This window comes from Sturnira hondurensis, unplaced genomic scaffold, assembly GCF_014824575.4.
Source record: "Sturnira hondurensis isolate 20B ecotype Veracruz unplaced genomic scaffold, ASM1482457v3 Scaffold0022464, whole genome shotgun sequence".
Lineage (NCBI taxonomy): Eukaryota > Metazoa > Chordata > Mammalia > Chiroptera > Phyllostomidae > Sturnira > Sturnira hondurensis.
In genome coordinates this window covers 2,464,800-2,476,570 of record NW_028095095.1, presented here as the reverse complement: position 1 = coordinate 2,476,570, position 11,771 = coordinate 2,464,800, and the positions used below count along the sequence as shown (strand labels likewise).

The 11,771-nt window shown below is 57.7% G+C and overlaps 1 protein-coding gene and 1 long non-coding RNA gene across 12 annotated transcripts in view; one reads left to right on the top strand and one right to left on the bottom strand.

Annotated features, from left to right (window-relative positions):
• Nucleotides 1-2,858: 2,858 nt before the first annotated feature.
• The window catches only part of LOC118979500 (uncharacterized), a 22,078-nt gene continuing 13,165 nt past the window's right edge, over nt 2,859-11,771 (top strand). The window contains exon 1 of the long non-coding RNA XR_005064925.1: nt 2,859-2,869. This is a non-coding gene — a long non-coding RNA (uncharacterized LOC118979500). The remainder of the gene's footprint in view (nt 2,870-11,771) is intronic.
• Nucleotides 3,211-10,279, bottom strand: REPIN1 (replication initiator 1). 11 transcript variants are annotated; one of them, XM_037035574.1, is made up of 3 exons: nt 9,748-10,279; nt 7,202-7,328; nt 3,211-5,829 (listed from the first exon to the last, which is right to left on the bottom strand). In XM_037035574.1, exons 1-3 carry the CDS (start codon nt 9,775-9,777, stop codon nt 4,112-4,114), a joined length of 1,875 nt encoding a protein of 624 aa, XP_036891469.1. In that variant the 5' UTR covers nt 9,778-10,279; the 3' UTR covers nt 3,211-4,111. The 11 variants fall into 11 exon arrangements, with proteins under 11 accessions (XP_036891469.1, XP_036891465.1, XP_036891467.1 ...); XM_037035570.1 differs by having other exon boundaries at nt 7,202-7,399; nt 9,748-10,274; XM_037035572.1 differs by lacking the exon at nt 9,748-10,279 and adding an exon at nt 9,325-9,702 and having other exon boundaries at nt 7,202-7,399.

The window sequence follows — 11,771 nt, the reverse complement described above, 5'->3', positions numbered from 1 at the left end:
GTGCTGTGCAATCCTTCCAGCCCGTCTCACGCTTGCTGGTGCCAGGATTGGGAGTAGAAGCAGGAACCCCCTCTGATGCTCACTCGAGTGTGCATGTGACGAGATGGTGGTGTTCGGCACTAGGGCACACTAGGTGTTCAAGTGAGACGTGCGTGTTTCGTGTGACAGGAGAGAAATCGCCCTCTGTCCCCGCGCGACCCTGCACGTCGTGAGCGTGTGACAAGTGATCCCAGGGTCTCCCCGAGATTCAGACATCATTCAACCCAACCCTTGGCTTCTCGCGAGGGAAAACAGCGACCTGGCTGGAGGTTGAGTTCCTATATAGTGAGTCACTGCTGATTTAGAGACATGGTCCAGGTGGCCAAGGAGGGTCTTTTCTTCCCAGAAACCTTCAGGAAGAATTTTCTCTTCTACTTGACCCCGATTGGAGGGAAGTGTTCCTTTGTGTCAACAAAATTCCTCACACTACCACCTCAAAGGGAGCCAGCTATGTCAACTCCCACTGGCAGGATGCTCTCTGCAGCTGCTTAGAAACCGCCTTTGGGACAGGAGGTTGATACAAACAGAAGCTGAGCTCTCTTAGACTGCCCACAAACCTTACTGTTCAGCCGGTGGAGCCTATCCTAATTAATGTCTGCAGCTGCCTAGGCAGTATTTGCCAGGGGCCCAGCTGCTGTTTAGCCCCTTCGCACAAAAGAAATGGGTGACCGAGATTCCAGCGGTTTGACCACACACTGTGCGCACTTCTGACAAAAGTTCCTTGCTCTCTCTGGGCTTTGACTTGTTCATCTGCAAGAGTTGCGTACCCAGCTTACTGGATTTCAGTGGGACACTAATTGGCTCTCTTGTCTATGAAGCTTTTGTAAAAGCACCCTTCACGGAAGCCAGGCACCCCTAAGCCATCAGCTCTTTAAGGTCTCACTCATCTCGTTATTTTTCTAGAGCACCTAGCTGAAGTTGGTGGGTTGGTGTTCTAGTCCCAGATTTGCCACTGGCTTCAAATGGGAAAGTCACTGTCACTCTCTGGACCTGTTCCTCTACGGAGTGAAAGGCTTCCTCCAGATTGCCATTTCACGACCAAGGTTGTCTCAAGGGTAGGAAGAATGAAGCCTCGCTGGGATCCTATTTCCATAAAGTAAAAAAGGGGGAGGCTATGTATGTATATCTGCAAATGCACAGAAAACATTTCTGGAAGGACACCACCCTCCAATTCCCTACACGGAGTAAAGAGAAACATATGCAGGGGGGAGTGGGAAAAATGAAGGACTTCCACATTAAAAAATACATCTAAGCCCTGACCGGTGTGGCTCAGTTGGGCATCATTCAACAAGGCGAAGGGTCGCCAGTTGGGGCACATGCCTCGGTTGTGGGTTTGGTTCCCCGTCAGGGAGTTTATGAGAGGCAACTGATCGATGTTTCTCTCTCACATCAATGGTTCTCTTTCTCCCTCTCTTCCCCCCTCTCAAAAAAAAAAGTATATCTTCTTTTTATCCTCACCCAAGGATATGTTTGTACTGATTTTAGAGAGGAAGGGAGAGAGAAAAACGTCAACATGAGAGAGAAACATTGATGGGCTTCATCCTGCACACACTCCAACGGGGCATCAAACTCATAACTTAGATATGTGCCCTGACCAGAGATGGAACCTGCAACCTTTTGGTGTACAGGACGATGCTCCAACCAACTGAGCAACCCGGCCAGGGCGGCCTACAGGGTTTAATGTTGACAACATTACTTAATACTTCTGCAATCATAGAAAAAAATAAAACAAAGCCCAGGGCTCTTCAGAACCCAGGCGTAGCTCCTATCAGCAGGGCGCTGACCCATGGGACCCCAGCAGTTCCTCCTTCAAGTCTGCTGGCAGCAGGAGCTGTGCTGAGCCAGGCCTGGGCCCCCCTATGTCCCCTGCAGGACTTGGAAACCATGAGCTATTTCGCTCTTCTGCACCTTTCTCTGACCCTCCACCCTCTCCCCACCATCTCTACCCCAAAGCATCAGGCAGCCTAGCACCACAGGACACTCCACACCTGCCTTCCCCACACACCTGGCACATCCTTCAAAGGTGGTTTTTCAAACAGGACTGGGGTCAGATTCCCTCTCCATCACCCTGTGATCCAATGCCCACCCCCAATAGTAACCCTAGATGCCTGAGGACCTGTCTCCTGCTCCCTGACCATCACCCCAACACCTACCTACTTTCCTAATGCCCCCCAGCCCCCATAAAGCAGTGCCCCCTTCTCCTGGAGCCCCCAGATGGCTCCTGTAGACGTTTAGGCAAAACTTTCTTGATACAGGCCCCCGGGCTCTGAATGCGAATGTGCTGCCAACTGCTCAGGCTTTTATGTGGCCCATGACCCCATGAGCCAATGTGAAGCTTTGAACCTACCTGCTTCCTTCCTGCACACTTGAAGCCCCCTCGCACCCCCATCCCTCTCATTCTACTCATTATTTATGTAGTCACCTATGTCCACCCCAGACTTAGGCCTCCCAAGGGGAAGGATTGAGACATATCTTTGCAATCCCCCAGTTTCCACTCCAGCATTAAAAGCCAGGAGGCGCTGAATACTTATCTTCACCAAGAACAGCAGGGCACTCCACGGCCATGGTCAGAAAGCACAGGTTCCAGGAGTCAGACCAACCTCAGGAAATTACCAGTCACGTGATCTGGAGCCAATCCGTTCACCTGTAAGAGTGGCTACTGCACAAGGGTCATGCAAGATAATTCAGGAAAATTTCCTTGCAAGGCGCCACTAGTTTGTGGCTTATTTTCGTGCACCGGACCATGCCAGGTATGGGTGACCTCTTCAGAAATTACTCCAACTGGCAGGAAAAGGGCCTATGGATACCTGTCAAAAATAGGCCCCCATCAGTATGAGACAACAGTGCCCCAAGTGTCCAGTCAGAGGCGTGGGGACTGCACAGCAGCCCAGCCAGGCAGGCACTGCAGGACAGAATCAGATCAGAACTCCTCCGGCCCCCTGCCTGACAGCGCAGAAGGCTGAAGCCCTGGAGAACATGCCCCACTTGCTGGTCGTGCCCAGACTCCCCTGGGGAAGGGCTGGAAGCAGGGACACAGGGGCTCCAGTCAGGGCATTTGGCCTGCTACCAAGTCCCCCCGCCCTGCACAGCACCCCCCTCCTCGGAGGGGACCATACTGCTCCTCCCTCCCAGCACTGCAGCTCTCTGGGAGAAAGGAACACGTCTCAGCCACCAGCTCTAAAACCAAATCTTTATTCTCTAGTTTGAAAAGAAGGATAAGTGGTGGTTCTGTTTAGTCCCAGAAAACAGAACAAGGCCCAACAGGTAGAAATTATAGGAAAGCAGATTTCATTCATTATAAGGAAGAACCTCTAACAATTAGAATTGTCCTACAATAGAATGAGGGCCTCAGGAGGTGGGGACTCCCTGTCACCTACCCCTCCCTTCCCAGCAGCTGACCCCTGTCCTCAGTGGGCAGTCCCGCCGACACGTGGGGTCTGGGAGGTGTGAAGGAGGGTTGGGGTGTTCAGACGAAGGCCTAGATGGGACTGCTGATGGCCAGGCGATTGCTCTAAGTGCAGGCAGGGAGTGGATGAAGCAAGTCTAATGGGTGGGAAACCCCGCTCCCTGGGGCTGATCTCCAGGGACCAAGGGGAAGCCACACGGCAGACAAATGTCTCTGGGTCTGGGCACCAGTGCAGGGGCCAGGCTGGGCAGCTTGGAGCAGCTCGGTTGCACCCCCAGGGCTACTCAACTCAGCCAGCAGGTTGCCCCAGGTGTCCCCACTGGCCCGCTTTGCCTCCTGAGCGCTCTTCACTAAGGACTGTACCACACCTACTTCCAAAACTGAGCTGAAGGAGCTAGCTCACACTGAACAGACAGGGGCATTAAGGCGTTACCACCAGAGAGGGGTCATCTGTCCACGGGTGACCCCTCTCGCGGAGGACACACACGAAGGGGTGGTGCAGGTGCTATTGCTACTTCTCCAGGGCAGGGGACAGTGAGGACAGAACCTCAGCCACCACCAGCTGGAGGCTGGGTCCCCGCACTCCACAGCGGTTCCCCCACAGGGGCTGCTCCCTCCCCGCCCGGGGCCCCACTGCCCTGCTCCCACTGAACGACGCCCCTGCTCTCAGACATCATGCTTCTTCTGATGGGCCAGGAGCTTCTCCTCGTCGTCAAAGGTCTGGCCACAGATGGCACAACAGAAGGCGCCATCCCGGATGTGGCTCTTGCGGTGGGTGATGAGGTTGGACTTCTGGCTGAAGCTCCTGTCACAGTCAGGACAGGCGTAGGGGCGCTCCCCCGTGTGGATGCGCCGGTGGGACACCAGGTTGGACTTCTGGCTGAAAGCTTTGCCGCAGTCGGGGCAGACATAGGGCTTCTCACCGGTGTGGATGCGCCGGTGGGCGGCTAGGTAGGGCTTGTGGCGGAAAGCCTTGCCACAGTCCGGGCAGACGAAGGGCCGCTCGGGCGCATGGTCACGCCGGTGGGCTGCCAGGTGGCTGCCCTGGGAGAAGCGGCGCCCACACTCCTCACAGGCAAAGGGCCGCTCCCCTGAGTGGACCCGTGAGTGGGCCACCAGGTGGGTCTTCTTGGCGAAGTTCTTCCCACACTCGGGGCAGGCGAAGGGCCGCTCCCCCGTGTGCTGCCGCTGGTGGGCCCGCAGGAAGCGCTCCAGCCGGAAGCTCCTGCCACAGTCCTCGCAGCTGTAGAGAGAGGCGGGGACACCCCCCTGGTTCTGGGGGGCCTCTGGCAGGGGCTCAGTGGAAGGCTCCTGCGCAGGTCTCAGTGGAGCTTCTTGGGTGGGCTCTGCCAAGGGCTCTGGGGGCCCCACTGAAAGCGGGGGGCTCCCCGAGCCAGGGGCCCCCTGGGCAGACCCCTCTGATCGCTTGTGGATCTTGCTGTGAGACAGGAGGTTGGGTTTGTGGCGGAAACGGCGCCCGCACTCGGTGCACGGGTAGGGCTTCTCGCCAGTGTGGATGCGCCGGTGTGAGGTCAGGTAGGGCTTGTTGGTGAAGCGCTTCCCGCACTCGGGGCACTGGTGGGGCCGCTCACCCGTGTGCACACGGCGGTGGGCAATCAGGTTGGGTTTGTGCCGAAAACGCTTGCCACAGCAGGCACACTGGAAGGGCCGGTCCACAGCATCACCACCAGGCCGGGGCGCAGTCACTGCTGGTCGGCCCCTGGGCCGAGGCCCAAGGGCCTTGGCTGCTGCCTCTTCCAGGGCCTCTGCCACATGGACCCGCTTGTGCGAAACTAGCTGGTCCCACTGGGCAAAGCTCCGGCCGCAGTTGCCACATATGAAGGGCCGGGCCTCAGGGGCAGGGGGGTGGCACCGCCGCACATGCACTCGCAGCTGCTTTCGTCGCCAGAAGCGTCTCTCACACTCGGGGCAAGCAATTGGCCGCTTGGCAGCCGAGTGGGCCCGCAGATGCAGAACGAGGGGCACCCAGCCCCGGAAGCTCTGCCCACAGAGGTGGCAGGCGAAGCCCAGGTCTGGGGTGGCAGCGGCATGCACCTGGCAGTGCAGGGCCAAGAAGGGGGCGTGTCGGAAGCGACGGCTGCATTCTGGGCAGGCCAGAGGCAGCCGGGCCTGGCAGTGCCGGGCATGAAGCCAGAGGGCCACCCAGCCCGGGAAGTGCCTCTGACAGTGGGCACAGCGATGGACCCGACCTGGAGCTTGGCTGCCTGGCTGGGCCACTGAGGTGCCTTGTAACCTCAGGCCGTGGGGCTCCTTCTCCAGGGTCTGGGGCGACTCCTGGGAGGGCCCAGAAAGGAGCTGGGGCTGGGCTGGGCCCACGGCCAGGGGGCCCCGGCAGCGACGTTCCAGCATCGGTCCTTCCTCTGCTGTGGGTGGAAAAGCACAGTCACGCTAGAGGCCCACTTGCCCTGCCCCGGTCCTCCCACCACCCCTGGCCTGAGGGCACTTGCCCCTCTGGGCTCCTAGAGCCTGGGCTACTCTTCTATACTAGCTCAGCCTTGGGAGCCAAGACATACTTTTCAAGTGCATTTGCCATGAGTCTTACTGACCGTGACACTCCCTGGAATCCCCCCACCCACAGCCGCCCTGCATCTGGAGTGGAGCGAGCATTCCGGTGCTGATTGCATAAACATTCCTGCCTCACCAGAAAACACATCATGTCTCCCCATGGAGCTTCCTGCTTTTCCCAAGTGCGGCCCTGCTGCCCTCCCCTGCCTCTACTGTTTCCTGTCCCCGCACCTGAGTCAGAGCAAACTGTGCGGCTGGGTGAGCAAACGTTAGCCTGATTGACAGATAAAGCCACCACGAGGCATAAAAGGTGATGGGACTTGCGGTGGGTGGAGGGGCGCGGCACAGTAAACCAACAGCAGAACCAGGACTAAGGAACTGTTCTTCTCAACTCCTGGGCCAGTGTTCCTTCCCCTTTAACACCTGGGTTTGCCGGGCTCTCAGAGAAACTTCTACAGCCTTCCATTCCTATTATCTTCCCTCTGGCACTAGCTGTAGCATGGGGGAGGCCCTTCTGGCCTCCCTATCTCTTTCTGCCTCTCAGGATAGAAGCCGGGAGAGCGGGTGAGAACAGCCCCGCTGGGAACAGGAGAGGAGCTGGCTGCTCCTCCCAGAACAAGGCCAGGCCACTGCCTGTCCAGACTGTGCCCACATTCTGCCTGCCTGCCCCTCCTCTCCACACACACACACACACACACACACACACACGATTAGGACATCGCTGGAAGGAAAGTTCTCCTGAATCCAAGGAACACGCACAGCTGCTGCCCTTGGGGCCCAAGGCTTTGGGGCTACCTCCCTCAGGGTGGAGAGATTATTGGGGCAAGAGGGGGGGTGGAGGGAAGGGATTATGTCTCTGTCCCCTGCCTGGTCCTGCCCCAACCCTGCCCGGGGCTGGCCCACATTCTGCAACTCCAAAGCCCCAGGGAGCCCAGATTCCTGCCAGGGAGCTTCCTAAACCCAGTAATGTGGGGCAGGGGCGTGGGTTAGACTCCTAAGGGACCCTCACTCCCTTCTCGAAAGCTCCAGGCACATCTTCCTAAGTTCCCTAGAGTCTGAACTCCTCCAAGGCGCACAGACATGACTCATTCCCAACAGCCAGACTGAGCGTGGGGAAGGCTCCAGGATTTGAGAATGGGATCCTTCCCCCAAGGCGCCTGCCTGCCTTCCCCCAAAGGGAGGCCTGAGCGCTGAGGCTGTGGGAACCCAACAAAGAAGGTCAGACTCTACCCTGGAGACCGTGGAACTGGAGACGAGGCTTTTTCCAGCTCCTGCTGGGGACGCTCCTGGGGATACTTCTGCGGCTGTAGCGCCTGCTCCGGCCCAAGCTCTGGTAGCCCCCGGATGTCAGAGAAAACTGCAGGAGTAGCGACACCCCTACCCCCATGGCAGAGCTCAGGCCTCCGGCGGCAGAGAGGCCAGCCTTACCTGCGGGGAGGGGAGAGAAAACCCGCGTGAGGCTGTGCGGTCCTCCAGGGCAGTCATCTTTGTGTTCTCACCAGCTGCAACCCCCTCCCCCAACCCAGCCCCATACCCGGCCGGCAAAGTGACCTTAATGGACAGTACGTTAACAAATAAATGCGTCCCCTGCAGCAAGAAAGCACCCATCTGCGTTTGGGGGTCACTTCCTCCACTGGTAAGGTCACAGCACAAATTCTCCATGCTGGTGGCCAAAGGCCGGACTATGGCAGCAACTCTGGAATCCCTGCTGGCTCCCCTCCCCCCACCCTCCTCCCCAAGGGAATTCCAGGCCCGTTTCCCAGAGGGCTGCGCAGGCGAAGAAGTGTGACCAGGTCTGGGTCTGAAGCCCCTTGCGTCCTGGATGACGAAGGGCCGTGGAGACCCCCCCTCAACACCCTTTGTATTCGCGCCCCCACCCCCGTCCCCGTTGGCGGACGCACTGCTCCGCGCTCCCAGATGGGCCCTTTTAGGTCCGGGTGCAGAGCGCACCTCGCGGAGCCTGTGCGCAGGTGCGCCGGCTCACCCCCCCACTTCGGTCGGCATGTGCCCCCCACACAGTGAGCACACGGTCACGCGCCCGGCAGGTAGGGCTGCCCCTGCCACAGGCCCGCGTGGAACCCCGCGCCCTCCCGGAACGAACCTCTCCGGCGGGGTGCGCGGAGGCGCTTTGCGCGTCCATGAGGCCGCAAAGCCGGTGCCGGCAGCCGCGCTCCCCGCCCCACCACGGCGACAGCAGCAGGTTCGAGTTCACCACTGCCAGGCCCGTGCCCAGCCCCCCGCCGGTTCCCAGCGCCACGTGACTACAGGAGCTGCCGAGGGTCAGTCGCGGGCTCCGGCCCGCAGCCACGGCCGGAGGGCGGGGTAGGCCGGGCAATGGAACCGGCGGAGCGGTGTCCCTCGCCACCACTAAAGCCCCCTTGCGGGCCGGGCTGGGGGGAACCACCGAGAGCCCGACTCTGTTACCTTGGTGACCACAGCCTGGCTCTTCCGGGACAGGCTTGGCTCAAGTTTCCTGACCCTTTGTCCCAATGGAGGACGCGCGTCCCTGGGCGACCGAATAGCCAGGCTTGTCACTCGGCCAGACCCGGCCTCTTGGGCTCTCTAAAAGCTCCAGGCTCGCCCGAGCCTTCAGAGAGGACACTGCTGCCCCCGGGCCACCCTGGACTGCGCTCCCCATTCCCCCACCACCTTGACCTTGGTGGTGCCAAGGAATCACAGTGCCTGGGGGATCAAAGCCCCGCGTCGTCCGGGGGGAGGCACGTCTGCCTCGAGTCTGGCTTCTGGTTTGTTCAAAAGTGGAGGGAGAAAGGCCCCATTGCATGAACTTTGAAAAGGGAATGCCCTCCATTCCAGAAATTAGCCAAGAGTGTAGTTCTGGTGTCTGTGGCCAGGGGGTGTTGGGACGGTTCTTGCTGGGGCCATTTCGCTTGAAAACGCTCCGCAGCCGGTTGGCCAGTGCGGAGGCAGGTGGGAGCCTGCGCAGGTGACTCACCCGTTAGCAGGTGGCCCTTGGTTTTCCAAACGGAACACTTTCTGGGCTTCCAGGAGAGTGCAGTTTCATGTGCTTTTATGCTTTCCAGCAAAGGCCATTTTTTAGTTACACAAATATTTTAGAAACACTTTCAAAATCTATTCCATCAGTAGGAAATAGAATATAAAATCTGTCATCCTCTTTCCTCCTAGAGTGAATTACATTTAGCATTTTGGTAAATGTACTTCGACGTTTCTTCTGCGCGTATCTGTGTGCAGTGGACGTAAACGGGATGTAATACCTCGCAAAGTAGTATTCTGCCCTTTTCACTTACCACTACTGTGAACTTTCCCCCATTTTTTAGGTATCCTTTTATAACGTGATTCTTAGCAGCATAAATGTACAAATAAATTACTCACATGTTTCTTTTTTTCTGTATCATTATAACGTCACCTTTCCTGTCTATAGAAACCCTCTATGAAGACGCCCACATATTTTCTAGCCGCAGCCTGTTATCTGCAAGAGGGAAAACTCCATCCACCTCTTGCAGATTGACTGTCCCAGACCCTACTCATCCATCCAGCAAATATTTAATTGGTGTCCGCCATCTGCCGCTGTGCCAGGTGCTGGCTGATGACGAGCCATGCAGAAATGGTCCCTGCTGTTTTCCAGAATGCCTTACCCCCCCCACCCCAGTTTCGCAATAGCAATATCCCTTCAGCTAGTGTTTAGGATGAAATTAAACCAAACGCTTGTTGGCAAATTTCCGAGTGGACGGCTGTTGAAAAGCTGGAGAAGACTGCGGGGCAGAGAAAGGAAAACTCTTCACCCTCATGGAACTTACTCGAATGTGAACTCCTGCTGCAGACAGCATCCTGAAGATGGGGCCGGAAACTCACTGACCTTCTTCCAAGTGCTTGTGGGCTGTGCCGGAAGGAGGCAGAAAGCACAGGCCACGCTCGAAGCAGTGGAGGCCACGTCTGCTGGAAGGGACTCACACTGGCACAGTCACTTCCATCCCAGGAACCCTCTCAGCACGGGGACCTGGGGAGACAGTAGCCAAGGTCCACCCCGAGAGAGGCCCTGACTGCCCGAGGCTAGCATCTCAGGTGAGAGCAGTCTTGCTAGGTCATGTGGAAACTCTTCAGGAAAAGATCAGCTGCTCCTGCTGCTGCAGTTCTAAAAATATCCTTAAAGGCACAACACATGCATGGTGCCTGGCAAGGACAGATGCTGTAACAGCAGCCCCAGCCTGGGATCAGATGTCACCCCTAACTCTGCAGCCCTGGACACTTGGCTGCTGCATATCTAGTCCCCAGAGTTCGCTTTTCTAAAAGAAAAAGGACAGAACAGGTCAGAAGGAAACCGGGGAGAGATTTCAGATTTCCTGTGCGGGGCGGGCGCCATGGCTTGGGAGCACCAGGGCTGTGAAGTCCTCCTGCTCAGCACTTCTCACCTCTCCCGACAGCCACCGCTCCCCAGCCGGCCCAGCCAGGCCCGTAGCCGCCATGGAGCCCAGGCTCTGGAGCCAGACTGACCTCGCCCGTGGCCCTAGCTCTGTGCCATCCGGGGTCCTGCTGGACTCTCAGACCCAGCCACAGCGGCTCCTGCCGTTCTGTGTGCCTAGGCTGCTCTTCCTCTAGAGCTTTTCAGAGTCGATCATTCCCCCTATTCAGATTGGAGACTAGGCATCCTCTCTTCAGAGCCTGCTTCCCAATGGACCTCTCTGTACGCACCCCCCCTCGCCCGTACACTCACCTACTCATTCCCATGGCTGCTGTGACTAATGTCCACACGCTTGGTCACGGAAGACAACACACATGTGTTCCCTTGCAGTTCGGAGGTCAGGTGTCCAGAATCAGGGTCACTGGGCCCACTCACTCTGGAGTCTCGATGGGGATGGCATGCCTGCCTTTTCCATCTCCTAGAGCTGAGTTCAAGGGTGACTTGTCACCCCTCCCCGCCTTCAAAGCCTGCCTTGTAGCGTTCTCTCGTCCCTGGTCGCACTGCCTTCTGTCTCTGCTGTAGTCAGATCTCCCGCTGCCTCCCTCTTACTGGGGTGCGTGTGATTACACCCAGGGCCGCCCTGGGAATCCAGGACAGTCATAAGGGCAAATACAAAGGAAACCTAAGAAAGACAAGTCTTCACTCTCCCCCGTGTCAAAGGGGAGGCACCTCCCCCACAGCCACCACCCTATCCTCAGGAAACCCGTCGCTGTGAATTTTTCTCCGTCCCTGTGAGATGCATGTACAAAGAAGCCTCTTGCCAGCTTCACAACCCAGAACGGTCTGGGAGCTGTCTCTTTGGACAGAAACAGCAAGGGGGACAGGGCCCTGGCCCCCAGTCCCCAATGGGGATAGAGCCCCACCTGGGGGCACATCTGGCCCCAAGCCGCAAACCTGCCTCCTGCCATAAAGATATGATGAGTGTGTTTTTCCTCTGGCTGAAGGCAATTCACAAGCACAGGTGGCTCCCCGACTGCCAGGTGGCTTCAGGACAAACTCCACGAGGCATGTGGTCCAGGCCCCTGGCCCAAGCACTAGGGACAGTCTCTCTCGAGCACATGCGTGTGACGGTTGCACCTGCAGGGCCGTGTAACAGGTGAGCTTTGTTTCTGCCTCTGCTGCTCTGGGCGGATTGCCTGTCCTTTGCGTCTCCTTCTGGTGTGAGGCTCACTCAGTAACGATACTGTCCCCTTTCCCTCCTACCTTTGGAGGAGGCTTTCCACGGTTGGCAGGAGATTTTGTTTTTTTAGCTCTATCTCCCCAGCATAATCTCGCCACCCCAAAATTCTTAGCTGAGCCACATCTGTAGTCCGTTTGCCATATAACTTAACATTCACAGGTTCTTCACAGCACTTAGCACCT